The sequence below is a fragment of the Athene cunicularia genome (genome assembly GCF_003259725.1).
Source record: "Athene cunicularia isolate RWA chromosome 5 unlocalized genomic scaffold, athCun1 chr5_part2, whole genome shotgun sequence".
NCBI lineage: Eukaryota > Metazoa > Chordata > Aves > Strigiformes > Strigidae > Athene > Athene cunicularia.
The window spans coordinates 428,838-443,512 of NW_020799102.1; the positions used below are offsets into that span (position 1 = coordinate 428,838).

The following is a 14,675-nucleotide window of genomic DNA, read 5'->3' on the forward strand; positions in this document are numbered from 1 at the left end:
CCAGAAAGTGTTTTGTGATGCTGAGCTGCATTACTGATTAAAAGCTAGTTTCATCTCATTTTTGAAGGACTCCAGAACACCATCATGGTGAGCTGAAGCTTTCCCCTTAGGCTTAAACTGACTCTTCAGACTATGCCCCAAGTGTGACTGCTCTGACTAAAATCCACTTTTGCTGTGTAGCTGTGTCAACCATCACCCTCCGCTGCCAAGCAGCAAGCAGAGAAAACCATGCAATTTTTCCAGAGAAATTCATCTCACCCCGATGTTTAATATAGATGAGATGAATCAAAGCCCCCAAATGCATCATTCTCTCCATAAGGGGAACCTATGGTGAGTAATTCAGATGTGAAAGCCTGCGCTTAGATAGGACGACTCCTGGACCAAGATGACTCAACCCCTGAAACCTGGAAGAAGAAATTATGAATAAGCTGCAGCTGCATTGGAAAATAAACTTTGCCTGGATAGAGACACAGAAGGAGGAGAGGAGATGGTGGGAGAGTTTTGGACAACGCTGAGTCTCAGAGCCATCAGACAAGTTGGGTGCTTCTGACTACAACATATGGCCAGAAGTGTGGAGGCTTTCTGTGTTTTCAGCACCAGATGACACCCTGGGAAAAGCCAGGATTGCTCAGACAGTGTCTTGAAAGACTGTTCTGGACCAAGTTGAGTGACTGTCACAGGATAAAACTCCACCTTGCTCCTAGGCAAAGGAACGTGTCAGTATGGTGTCTCCAGGCTGGTAGCTCTCCATGGGGGAAGACCCATCCAGGAAAGCAAGATGCCCAGTGCAGGTGGCCTGTGTGCAACATATATATATAGCATGGGAATGTGCTATCCTCCCATAAAGACTGTTCTTGGACATATCAGATAAAATACATAAAAACCATATCAGATAAAATCAGCTTTATTGTACTAAAGCAAAACCTTAGCAACTCCTTAGAATATTTGACAACATTTATGAAAGACATTGTCCCTCTCCAATATGTAGTCTTTATGTAGCTTGTCCCCTTCTGCTCCGAGCCAACTCTTAGAATTTAATATTTTTTTAACATTGAGTAAATCCTCTTTGGTAAAAAGTATCAACTGTGCATGTCCTAGAGCTGATTACAAGTTCATTTACTCAAAAAGTTTCACTGACAATGTAAGTGTTTTTAGGATTGTCTGTCTTTCCTGCACTCTTTCCTTCTTTCAGACGGTGTAACTACAGGTAATTTATTTTACAAGGGACCTCAACGTGGAATTAATTCCTAATTCAAACTCTGCAGTGTTCAGCACAAGGTAGAGCATGTACCAGATATGCAGAAATGTACAGTGCCCTTCTTCCATCAGGTGTTAGTCTTATTTCCTCTGCTGACTCCATTGTGGCAAGTGATATCTGCTTTGGTTTGGTTAGAATGGGATCTGTGGGAATATATGGAGGAGAGGAGCTTGTTCGTAGCTCTCCTAAGGGTGCTCCTCACCTCCTTGTTCCTCAGGCTGTAGATGAAAGGGTTGAGCATGGGGGTCACCACAGTGTAGAAGACAGAGGCTGTTTTCCCTTGGTCTTCTGCATGTCTGGAAAAGGAATGGAAATACAAGAAAGCCGCAGAGCCATAAAAGAGGGCAACAGCCATGAGGTGGGAGGCGCAGGTGGAGAAGGCTTTGTGCCTGCCCTCCGCAGAGCGGATGCTCCAGGTGGTGAACAGGATGCAGGTGTAGGAGATGCCAATGGCCAAGACTGAGGTTGTTATGATGAAGCCAATGCATGAGGCCATCACCACCTTGTTGAGCCAAGTGTCAGAGCATGAGAGCAGCAGGAGCGGTGGGATATCACAGTAGAAGTGATTGACAAGGTTTGAGCCACAGAAAGAGAGTTGCAGGAGAGTACTGGTGTGCACGAGAGCATTCAGGCTCCCAGCAGCATAGGAGCCCACCACCAGCTGGACACCGACTCTATGGGACATCGCAGCCAAGTAGTGCAGAGGCTCACAGATGGCCATGTAGCGGTCATATGCCATGACAGCCAGAAGGATGGCTTCTGTGGTGCCAAATACTGCAAAGAAGAAAAACTGTGTGATGCAGCCATTGAAAGAAATAATATTTCTCTCTGCAAGGAAGCCCAACAGGAGCTTTGGAGTGATGGATGAAGAACAGCAGATGTCTAGGAAAGAGAGGTGGCTGAGAAAAAAGTACATGGGCACATGAAACTGAGAGTTGGTCTTGATGAGGACAATCATCCCCATGTTCCCCACCAGCGTCGTGATGTAGATGAGTAAAAACACCACAAAGAGTAGCTCCTGCAGATTAGTGAAGCCCAAGAGAACAAACTCGGTCACACTTGAGTGGTTTCCCCCGGCCATTCTCCTGGTGACAGCACAGAGGAGACAAAGAAACACGAGGAAGAGGTTAAATAATTTCTTCCAGCTCACAGGAATATGAAGTCCCTGAGGCTAATGCAGGATTTGATGTTTCCTGGATGAATGCACCCACCCATTTGGAGAAAAAATATTATACTTATCCTCAATAGGCAGGTTGAAGATTCAAAATATGTTGAAAAAATAATATACTGACAAAATAATAGCCAATAGTTCATATATGGAAAAAAAGTCTTAAAGCTTAAATCTTAAAGCTCTGGCTGGCCCATTATGGAAAGATTTGGTCTTGCAAAAGATCTTGAAAATTATATCCTCTCATGAACATCCAAATTCTTTCCAACTTGTAGGCAAGTTTGGGAGGATTTCTTTCCCTTTGTTGGGAAGGATGTTCTTATTTAGGGACAAGTAAATACAATAATATCCTGCCTTCATTTGCTATATTAATTAGTGTTGCATTAAATAGATAACAAACCACACTGGAGTGATTTTCTGACTCTGTAGTGATATGTTTGGGTCAATTAAAACGAGACCAGCATGCCTGATTGCAATATCATGTACGTGTAGCCTCAAGGGACAACCACCTCCTTCTAATCTGAATTATACTTGCATGTCATCTTCCTTGCGTCTCTTGGATCTGCCAATGTCAGGAATTTTTATCCAAAATTTGAGTTAGGAATTAAGATTCAGACGGACAGGAGTATGCATTTTTTCCTTCAGGAAGGACCTGAATAACATCGATATTGCTTCATGCAGAGGTTCCTGCAAGGAGTGGACATACCAGTTAAGGAAGCCCTTCCCCATCCAGCAAAAAATCGTCTCAAAATCGTCTCACCCTCTCTCTGGTCAGTGGCATCACAAGTCATTCTCAGAGAGATACTCACTGGTCCTTGAGCTGAAGTTAACACACACGCTCCATCCGCCCTTCAGAAACCAGGAAGGTTTCCCTATTACATCCTCTAACGTGGCTGGAAGATTTAAGTTTTACCCCATGCCCACAGGACAAATTACCAAAGGGTCTCTGAGGCACCTGAAAACAGAGCAAGCCTTCCCCAGAGAGCCTGGGATAAACACCGAGATCTTTCTCTCTGAGGTTTGAGGGACAGGATACCCAGGGCACATCAGAAATGATGCCTGCAGAGCCTGAGCAATTCAACTTGTGTACCCAACATTGTAATGAGGAGTGAAACACAAGGCAGTGCATTTTTGCTGAAGCCTTGAATTTGAAAGGGTTTTTTTTATTCTTCAGGAATATGGGAGGAAAAAAAAAACTGTTAACACTAATGTATTAATTTAAGGAAAATATTGCTTTATATTTGCAGTGATTAGTTAGATTTGTTTTCTTTTGTACTATATATTTCCATAGAGCAGATGTGAAAATATTAAAGAAAAAATTGGATCAAAATGCAGATATCATTTGACATTATGCTGTCTTTCCCCCTCTCCCCCAAGATAACTTGTCATTTTCCAACTTGTACATGTTCTTACACCACACTGCTTCCCAGGAGATGGAGTCTCAGAGCATGTCCTATAAGCAGCATTTGCAGGGATGCAGCTCGGAAAGCCTGTCTCCAAGGGTAGGATGCATCACCCATATATATGTCGGGACAGTGAACTCAGACTTGGGCAGCTGTCTTCTAGACATTTGCAATTAGGTGGATGAATTCCAATTAGTACTTTTTCCTTTTTTTCCTCCTCTTGTTCTGCTACCCATCTGCTGGTCACACACTTTAGTGTTCAGTCCCACTGTAATTTTACCTTGTATGTTTTTCTTCCTCTGTTCTTATTCATAGGTTTGGGTTGGTTTTTTTTAAAAAAAAAAAAAAAAAAAAAGACTGCTTTTCATGTTATCCACTAGAGATGACCTTAAAATTGCCTGTCTGAGAAGTGCCTGTTACTATTTATTCCCTTCTCACTTCCCTCTTCCTATCACCCTTGCTATCTGTTTTCTAGCACCAGCAAGATGACCATTTCTTAATGACAATTCCTCTTCTCCCATCACCCTTCTCAAAGCAGCTCTTACTTCCCCATTCCTTGAGAACAGGTCAGAGGTTCATTACAGAAAGCCCCTTGACTCACTGTCAACACTCTTCCCAGGGCGTCGGTGGGCATCATCGCTGCAAGGACGTATTGATGGCTCATTATCAACTTGGTGGCCACCACAACCTCCACATCCTTCTCTGCCAAGCCGCTCTCCAGCCTCTCCTGGTGCTTCCCAATGGGCAGGACTCAGAATTTTCCCCTTTTTGAAATTTGTGTGATACCTATCTGCCCATTTTGGACAAAAAAGCTGCCTTTGAAAACCATTTTGCATCATGTGCTTCACAATTCAAATCTCCCCAGGACAGACATTTGGTCCTTGTAAAAGCAGGAAAGGAAACTGGTAGTGTGACATGTTCCTTGTAGAAAAGAGCAGCTGGCTGCAGACAGGTTTATGCTAAATTGCTTTATCACCTTTAAACAGGTTCAGGAGATCCAGCTGCAGACATCTACACCCACCTTGGGCAGGGGGAAGAAAGAAACTGCTGTTTCCCATTGCTAATGCCTCACACACTGGGTGGCCATCTCCTCATCCTCATTAATTTCCTTCTTCATCTTGGGTGGTATTTATGTCACTGCATGTAGACATCTCAGACACACACATTACACCTGACAACATCCAAACCAGCCATTCTCAATGCCACTGATAGTCTGTATAGTAAAACACCATCCATCCCATCTCAAATATCCAGATTTTATGGCACACAGAAACATCCCTTCCCTGGGGTGTCTGCCTTAGATGCACATGCTGACACTGCAGGTGTCTAAAGTCAGCTTAGTCCTGCCCCATGTGTCTCTCTGTCCTTGCTCAACCAAGCCTTCCACTTTCCTTCTTTCTCAAGAAATGTGGAAAATGCAAATTTCTCTTTCCTGGGTTCAAAATGTCTTCCAGAGACATGAATAAAGACAGACACAGAGAGGAACTTATGGGTGCTTGGATAGAGTCTCCTTGCTTTTTCCACCAGGACCTCAGGAGGGCTTTTTTGCTCCAGGGCAGTAACTGTGTCTAAACTGAGTCGTTATAAACGTCTTTTGAAAATGAGAGATGTCTCGGCCAACAACTTTAAAGAGAGTAAGGCCAAACCATGACCCTCCCTTTCATCACTGTACTAAGGAGAACTGAAGATAGTTTGGTTTCCAGCTAGCCTGGAGAGAAAAGGGTTGTGCTCCACATTCCTAGTTCTTCTCACATATCCAGATGACACACAGTGGAGAGGAGTTAGCCCCAGTGCAGGATTTACATATCTGCAAACCAAAGCCTTCAACTCCTTTTTAATCAAAAAGGGAAAAAAAAAAAAAACCTGCTTCCATGCCTTTTTCACCCACCAGCTAGAGGAGACCTCCAGAAGGGGATTCATTTCACCCTCCTTTATATTCAGCTCGTATTAATACCCAAATCCAAGCGTCTGTCGTTACCTATTTGTGAGCTAAGGCCTCGTTATAGCTAACGCAATGTGGCTGATACAATCAGCACAGTTTATTGATCTCTTCAGCTGACAAAATGTAGGTGTCTGTCTCGCAGCCAGCCACACCAGACCCCACTAATGGACTTGACCAAATCTTTTTTGGACATAGAGCCCACGTACCCAGTCAATGCGTAGAGGTGATGTGGTGTTTATTTAATGTTAAGGAGATAAGTCCTCCCCCTAAAGATATTTGAGGTGATTCCCAACTCTAATCACTAAGTACCTAAACAAGGGGAGGTGGCTGCTCCCCCTGCGATTGCAGCGTTTGCTCAGCTCTCTCTTTAAAACAGATTTAACTAGAATTAGGGCAGCTCTGCCTGAAAGCAAAGCCTAGCTGGCTCCAGTTAAACTCTGAGGTGCAGCGTGTGCTTTCTGCAGGGGAGCCAGAGGACAGCTTCAGACACAAGACCCCAAACACACTATAACTATGGTGTTAAAACAGTTTCGAGCGCTTTATTTCTGATTTCTTAAGTAAAATGAATTCCAGATGGAAACTCATTTGTATGTAGAGTCCTGGAGCAATTAACATGACACAAAGATGAGCTTGAACACCTTTCTGAGGATGTAGCTGTATCAGCTCCTGCCCTTTCAGAGGAGTGGAGCTCCAAAGCAATCAGTGACTATCAGGGTGAACACAAAATGAGATGCAAGGTGCCAGCCGTGCCACTGCCTGTTCATCATGACCCACCAGGAAAGGGAATTGCAATGTTGGATGCTTCCTCTCCCCTCTGTAACTCTCCTCCTGGAGCCACGCAGGGTATTTCCCACCCTTCATGGTCTGACCCCACGGAAGGCAGCGAGGCCGTTAGACACAGCCAACCGCTGGTTTCCTAAAACCAGCAAGCATCGCTTGCACAATGAGCAAAAAGCTTTTGGTTTTGAGAGCAGCAGCTCCAGCAGGAAGCCACAACGAGCAGAGCAATAGTGTTGTAGCCACGGACTTGTGCTTTAAAGCCACTAAGAGCTCATGTTCCTGTTTAAACACTGGGTGATGGTGAAGGCAAGACCAGCTGGACACGAAGTTATGGAATATTGTTGTATCTAACATATTGCCAAATAACAGCTGTAGGTCACTGTAGCAAGAAGAGATGCTCTGGGACAGCAAATAAAACATCAAAAATAATCTTGAGTCTTTTAAATATTTAAAGAAAAAGGTGGCACTCTTCCCTAAATTAAACAGCATCCTGAGGGTGACAGTTGCAGAGGTGCAGGAGTTTGGGAGAACAGCAGGAGTTGTTCACAGTAGGTCCTGATGAACACATCTGGAGACATGTGAGATGATGAAGAGAGGGGAACCTTGCTCACTACGGCTGTGTCCAGGTTCTCGTTGTCATGAAACGGGTAGTCAGCATGTCACATGAAATAACTACGGCTAAGTGCAGTTTTGTAACTCGTTTCAAGGACGAAGAAAGGATGCATGGAGAAATTAATTCTTTGTGACCTGATGCCACCAGCAAGTGCCCTGTGTGCTTCATATTGCAGATGAAGGTAGATCTGAGACTTTCTATCATGAATTTGCAACATGGGAAGTTCCAGTTAGAAACAAAGGGAGGGAAAAAAAAAAAACCAACACCATAAGGGTAGTCAAACACTGAAATGAGGGCCAGGGAGCGTGTGAAACCTCGGTTCTGGGTGGTTCCCAAGGCTCAGCAGGACAACGGGGTGTGAGCTGGCCCTGGCTGGTGTGTGTGGCTGTCCCAAGGGGGGGGGGGGGGGAGAGCACAGCCCCTCCTGGGCAGGTCGACCCCAACAGCAGCACAACTGATAAGAGAGGAACGGAGCGCAAACAGCCTGTGAGGACATTTGCCCCAGGCTGACAGCACTAGCCAGGCAGCCGACCGTTGGCTGGATTAAATAATAACCAGAGAATCATCAGAAAGCTTTGGGAACAAAGAACAATTCAGCTGATTGACCCTTGGTGCCCGTTAGTTGTGTGTCATTAATAAATCAGCAAACTGCTTTGATCCTGACTTGATTTAATCCAGCTGTGCAGCTTCTCCCTCCAACCCAAGGGATTACCTGTCTCTAGGCTAGTGCTAAGGCTAAGCCGCCTCTCCAGACTTCCCCACGGTCCTGAAAGAGGCTGTGGTCTGTACGGAACTGAGGTAATACACAAATGGGAGTATTTCTGCTTTTCTCATGTATGCAACACTTGTGCGCCACCCGGCAGATCTCTCTGAGAGAAGGTGGCAGGAGGGACATCAGGGCAGGCAATGGCATTGGTCCAGGCTGCATGGGCTACACCATATTTATACCATATATATATTTATTACATATACATAAAAATACCATATATTTATTTATACCATAAATAAATACCATATTTAACTTAAACTTTTAGCTGTCTAAAATTAAATCAGGTGTATGATGCTGTTAATCATTTAATGAGGTCTGAGTATGAAAAAGAAAAAAATATTTCCTTCATAGCTTACCAGCTATTGGCAGTCATCTCTGTTTTTCCTGGTAATGGTGTTGGCATCCCGAAGCCAATTATTATGGCCCTTAATGTCTTGAAATGGAATTTCATTTAGTGGGATAGTAGAATTCACCCCCTGCTTATTCTGATTTGCTAAGCAAAAGGGAGAGCAACATGACACAGCTCGTAATTGAGTCCAGCAAATTGTAGACATTTTTGCAATATTCTTCTGGTTTAATTTGGCCTGGGTTGAATAACTGGTAAAGGGGAAAATTTAAAATGAGAAGTGCATGCTTGTAGTTCTCTACCTATGTCTTCATTTGGTTAAATTAACTACTAAATATAATTATCAAGGAGAACTGAAATTATTAATATCCTGAACCAGATGAGGATATTGAATCAGCCAGTGAAGCTTCTAAATCAAAGTGCTAAAGAGCCCCAAAATGTTCTGAGATATTTAATCAAAAGCTGAGCCTATAATCTACATCTTCATTCTGTCTGGCTATAAATTTACAACATTCGAGATAATTTTATTTTTGTGAGTCTCCTCAAAGCCTCCTTCACATCCTTATTCCTCAGGCTGTAGATCAAGGGGTTCAGCATGGGAGTCACCACAGTGTAGAACAGTGCAGCCCATTTATCTTCTTTTGAGCTGTCTGAGCTGGGCTTTAAGTACATAAAAAGTGATGTCCCGTAGAAGATGCTCACAGTGGTGAGGTGGGAGGTGCAGGTGGAGAAGGCTTTGCGCTTGCCATTGGCTGACCTGATGCTCAGGATGGCGGAGATGATGGCCATGTAGGAGACCAGGATAACCAGGCCACTGGACATACCAAAAAAAAGTGCTAAAGTTCTTAGGATATTGTGGCTGAGGGTGGTGTTGGAGGTTGAGAGTGATATCAGAGAGGAAATGTCACAGAAGAACAGGTTGATGACACTGGAGCTGCAGAAGGATAAATCGGACATGCTGATAGTCTGTCCTATGCCATTTGTCAACCCCATGAGGTATGACCCAGTCACCAACTGGAAACAGCATTTTGGGGACATGACAAGGGGGTAAACCAGGGGATGGCAAATGGCCACGTAACGGTCATACGCCATTGTAGCCAGCAGGAAGCATTCGGTTATCCCAAAAAGATCAAAAATGAACACCTGAGCCACACACCCAGCATAAGCAATGCCCTTCTTCTCCGATACAAAGTAAACCAACACCTTGGGGGTGATGACGGTGGAAGAACAGAGGTCTACAAAAGCCAGGTTACCCAGGAAATAATACATGGGGGAGTGGAGCTGAGGGCTGGCCGTAATTAACACAATCATCCCAAGGTTGCCCAGGATGGTGGCAAGATAGGTGAGCAGAAACATCAGAAAGAGGGTTACCTGAGTCACCAGGTTCTCTGAGAACCCTGTTAAGCTGAACTCAGTTGCTTGGGTGCAATTGTTCTCTGCCATTAGTTGGGTGTGTGAAGGAGTTCTGCGTGAACTCCTTGCTAAAGGTTTCTTGTACAACAGGCAGGTGGAAAAACCTCTCCCCAGTAGGACCTGCTTGGAGACAATCATACAAGATCTAAAGGAAGAGTTTAGGCGCAGACCAATTAGAAACAACTTGCCAGAAGTCACAGTACACTATGGGTAGAACAAAAGGGTTGCTGCAAAAGCAAAGCTTTGCTCACGCTGCAAAATGCTGTGGCACAGTGTGGTGCGTGGTCCCCTGGCTCACTCCTGGATGTTCAACAACGACCTTCATGAAAAGCCGTAGGGAAGTTACACACCCGAGTAGGCTTTACCTTGGTGCTGCATTTCATCCCCTTCGTTAGTATTCAGCCTGGGACTCTGAGACCATCCAGCTCCACCTGAAACACAGAAACACAGTGCTGTTACAGCGCAGAGTTGACTATTCACCCTCCCATAGGCATATAGGCATTTGCCAACCACTCGCTTCCTCTCTCTTTGATGGGACTTCTTCCTAGCTACGAAACCTTACACAGAAGTTTATATTTGTTTCCCCTTCCTCCTGACACACTGTGTCAGCTATAAAAACTTCTCCTGGGTCTTTAGACTGTTCCTAGAGTCTTCAAAAGGAAATGGGTAATCCCCAAAGGTGACCATTCTCTCCTTGAAAATATTTTTGGGGAAAAAAAATCTTTTAGACCTGGTTTATGTCAGCAACAGTAAGCTGCCTAAACGTTTTTTACAAGAAAGCTCCTGGTCCTCATCCAGGAGCCCTCCCTGGTCAGTGGGGAGAGGAAGCCTCCTGAGCGTGCTCTCCACAGGGCGATCTCCAGACTGCCCTTCTCAGCAGTTGTGTGATGAGGCTACAGGACATGCAGATCCTTGGTTTTGGTGGAAAGTCCAGAGTATCGTAAAGAACTGAAGCCCAGGACCCTGCAGGTAGGGCATGAGATGAAGGTAGCAGCTGTTTCTTTTTTTTGCAAGAGAAAGCTACAGGGGATGGTGGCTCCGCACGCACTGTCCTTGCTCGTGGGTCTGGTACGGGGAGCTCCAGCTTGGGCTGAAAGATGATGACCCTTACTTACATCTCAGGACTATCTCTGCTTCCCTCCTGATGCTCTTGGAGATGGATGTGAAGATGCGTCTGCCTGAAGCTCTGTAGGGGAGCTTGAAAATAAACCACTGTCAGCAAACACCCTTACTATTTCACACAGTTTGGGGATTTGGGGACTGTGAATCCATTTGAGCCCCAGGAGAGTGACAAAGCCCAGAGCAGGTCATTATCTTTTCTCTGTGCTTCTTAGTTTGGAGAAAGTGTACCCGGAGGAGATAACCTCAGCTTGAGTGAGCAACAGGGCTTTGGGCTGTCTTCAGAGCAAACCACAGAACAACACCCCATCTTTCCTGTCCAGTTTTTGAGCATTTCAGAGACATTTACAGCTCCACAAGTGACATGTTTGACATTATCCTGCGACCTCACCGATGGGCCACACAGTCCCACAGGAGCTGATCCAGGGCTGGTAACAGGGTCCATCAACAGTCCCAGGCACCATGGATGATGAACGACCTTCTACCCATCTTAAATTCCTTATACTCAAACCGTAACTCACAAGTTTGGCTGAAAGAAGCCAACAGAAGATGGTGGTAAACTTGCTAAAGTTGAAGTAAACGCTGTCCACTGCTTTTCTTTTTGCCCACACTGCCATCAATCCTCTCATCACCCAAGGCACCCAGGTTGGTCAAGCATGACTTACCCTTGATAAATCCATGCTGGCTACTCATGGTCACCCTCCTGTTCTTCCTCTGCCTGGAGAGGGCTTCCAGGATAGGATTTGCTTCATAATCACGCTGGGGACTGAGGCAGCCTGCACTCCTTCTGCCCTCCTTCTTGATGATGACCTCTAACTTCTTCCATCCATCATGCTGGAAACTCATCAGCCACAAGGGAAAACTGAGAATGTGAGGGAGAGGTGCCCAAAACTGGCAGGAACGTGATGGGAAGGATCAGATGGGGAGCATGGTAAAGGACTGAAAGGGGCAGCAAGAGGGGAAAAGCCCCTTTTGAAAGGATGAAGGAAAGCTCAAGGGATGGCCCTGTTTCTGGTGGTTCTGATGGAGGCTCCCAAGCCCAATGGGAGATGCAGGGTACCTCTTTCTACAGCCTTTTCACAGCCAGCAAAGGTGAGTGCCAAGGGCAGCAGAAACCACTGTGGGATAAGGTCAGACGTATTTTGCAGAATGGGAATTAGCTTAGACACAGAAAGCCGTGACCCACAACTTTTGCTGAGCACCGAGTGGGGCAGCAGGCTGAAACATCTCAAATACCAAAGGAAAGTGAATGTCATGCAGATTCCCATCAGAGTTCACCCAGATACTGGCTGTTCCTCTGCTCTCGGCAAGGAAAAACTGTTCAAAGCGGTTAGACATCACCTCAGACACCAACAATTGGTGTTTTAGACATGGAGCTAGAGGCTGCCTTTCCCTGACAGCGCACCGGTGTGAGCAAAACCCCACAATCCAGGCAGCGTTTGGGGTTTAAAACCCTTCCAAGGCTACATTCTCACCTGCTCTTTTCTCTCTAGGAGAAAAATCAGCTACAGGAGCTATGGTGTGAGGTCTGGTCCTGCCTGAGGCAGAGCCCCTTCCATCCTCCTCCCTGCTGTCAGTGCTGCCTCTCGCACCTTCTCATCTCCTCGCTCGATACCGGCCCTGCGGCCATGGCCCGGCTGACAGCGGGAGATGGATGGGGCCAAGCCGGCACCGCAGGGCGTGGGACACGTGCAGGGATGTGACGGATGCAGGGGGGCTTGGGGGAAGATGGTCTCTCCCTGCTTTGCAACAGCCTCGGTCCCAAAACCCAGCGCTGCCCACGCAGCCCCCATGGCCCCCCTCAGAGTACAGGGGCCAGAGGGTTTCCTCTCCCCTACGATGGCTGCGGGAAGGATTTAAGCGCTGACCCCAAAGCATAAGTGAAGGCTGAGTACAGGTTAGAGAAAAGAGCCTGGTCTGTGCAAAGCAGGGAGGGATTTCAGCCCTTGCCCAGTGCCACCATCAGTGGGGTACCACTGGGGACAGAAAGCCATCAGCATCTCTGTGAGGATGTTCCCTGTTCCTTCTAGATCCATCCCAGAGCCCCAACATCCCTCCTCCCGCCCAAATACACACCCATGACGTGCAATATGATGGTGCCCATGGCCCCATTGCCATTTGTAGGGGAGCAGGGGGGCTCTGGAGTAGCCTCTCTTCTTTCTGCCCCCCCCAGCCCTGTGTCTGTCCCTCCCCACAGGCATCCCTTGCCCCTGCAGCACCAGCTTGTGCCCATCCATCTCCCACTGTCAGGCCGGTATTGAACATCACGATGGCAGGCGCAGGGTGGAGGGGGCTCAGCCCCGGGGGTCCCGGGACAGAGACGAGACCAGCATTTGAGATGGGGGGAAGCAATTTTCTCCCCTCTCCTCCACGGGGGGGGGCACAGAGGCTTTGCACAAGCAGTCAGAATATAGCGGATGCCTCAACACCTCGGCGTGATTTTTAATACCAGGTGCTGATGGCGGGCTGTCGGCTGAGCCACCAATGCACAGGCAGCTGCCCTGTGCCAAGAGGGGTTTTGCCCAGGGAAGAGGGTTGGAGCAGCCCCTGTCTCCCCTCGCTCAGATGTGTGATGTGAAGGGGACAAGGGGACCCCAAGAGAGCTGTCCCTCCCAGCCCAAGGTACCCCAAGAGCCAGCTGGGGACCAGCGGTGGTCCCAGTAGTCCCAGGGTGACCACTCGCCTCCTGTCCATCATCATCGTGTCAAGGCATGAAGACAGGTCGGGGAAGGGGGCCGTGCTCCGGCAGCTGCGTCTCCACCCCCTGAGCTGGGGCATAAAACCCCCGACAAACCGCGGGAAACAGTCTGGAGCTGGTGCTGCACAGGGAAGGGGCTTCGTTGGGGTCCCCGATGCCGCCGTGCTGAGGGACGGAGCCACGGACACCTCCTGCCCACCCACTGCACCCATGGCAGGTAAAACCCACCGGCGGTAACACTCCCCCATACCCAGCAGTGGGGTCCCGCAGTGTTTTCGGGGTGCAGTGGGTCATCCAGCCGCACAAGACAGTGGGGTGAGAACAGGGAGGGGGATAAAACCCATTATAGTTGGGGCCAGGACTCCCCCGGTCCATCTTCACGGAGGGAGGACGCGATGGGGTGGTTGGTGGGGTCTGCTCCCACGTCTGGAGTGCAGGATCAGGCCCTCCCCAACATTCCCTCACCCCCTTTACAGCCTTCCTGGGGGGGCCGGGCGAGGGCCCCCCCTGCAGCACCAGCCTGGGGTGGGCAGGCGAGGGGCTGGGGACTAGCGGCAAGAACCGGCGTGTGTGTCACGCTGCGGCACGGCTGGAGATGGGCAGCCTCTGGGAGGAGTTCAACCGCCTGGGCACCGAGATGATTGTCACCAAAGCAGGCAGGTAGGTACCAGAGCAGGGCAGGGGGTTTGTCAGGGTGGGGGGCACCCCCTTCCCACCTCCCTTTCCCTGCAGGAGGATGTTCCCCACCTTCCAGGTGAAGCTGTCGGGGCTGGACCCATTGGCCGACTACGTCCTGCTCATGGACTTCATCCCACTGGATGACAAGAGATACAGGTGTGGATGAGGATGATGGGGAGGGGGGGTGGCCTGATCCTGGTGGTGCTGAGTCCCCCTTGCCCCACAGATATGCCTTTCACAGCTCCTCCTGGCTGGCGGCAGGACGGGCTGACCCCGCAGCCCCCGGCCGCGTCCACTTTCACCCCGACTCCCCAGCCAAGGGGGCCCAGTGGATGCGGCAGATCGTCTCCTTTGACAAGCTCAAGTTGACCAACAACCTCCTGGACGACAACGGCCATGTGAGGACCCAGCCCTGGGGTGGGCACAATGTACCCCCTGTATAGGGGCATCCTGCCCACCTCCCCCTCTCCCCACCCCCCCAGATCATC

The 14,675-nt window shown here is 48.1% G+C and overlaps 3 protein-coding genes across 3 annotated transcripts; 1 reads left to right on the forward strand and 2 right to left on the reverse strand.

The window, feature by feature from the left end:
• Positions 1–1,325: 1,325 nt before the first annotated feature.
• Positions 1,326–2,345, reverse strand: LOC113481047 (olfactory receptor 1019-like). The gene has a single exon (XM_026850312.1). The coding sequence runs from the start codon at positions 2,337–2,339 to the stop codon at positions 1,326–1,328; it is 1,014 nt and encodes a 337-aa protein (XP_026706113.1). The 5' UTR covers positions 2,340–2,345.
• A 6,438-nt stretch (positions 2,346–8,783) lies between these two features.
• On the reverse strand, positions 8,784–9,722 carry LOC113481030 (olfactory receptor 1002-like). The gene has a single exon (XM_026850281.1). The coding sequence runs from the start codon at positions 9,720–9,722 to the stop codon at positions 8,784–8,786; it is 939 nt and encodes a 312-aa protein (XP_026706082.1).
• A 2,069-nt stretch (positions 9,723–11,791) lies between these two features.
• Positions 11,792–14,630, forward strand: LOC113480939 (T-box transcription factor TBX10-like). The gene is made up of 4 exons (XM_026850142.1): positions 11,792–11,903; positions 13,986–14,169; positions 14,242–14,343; positions 14,414–14,630. Exons 1-4 carry the CDS (start codon positions 11,792–11,794, stop codon positions 14,628–14,630), a joined length of 615 nt encoding a protein of 204 aa, XP_026705943.1.
• Positions 14,631–14,675: the final 45 nt, after the last annotated feature.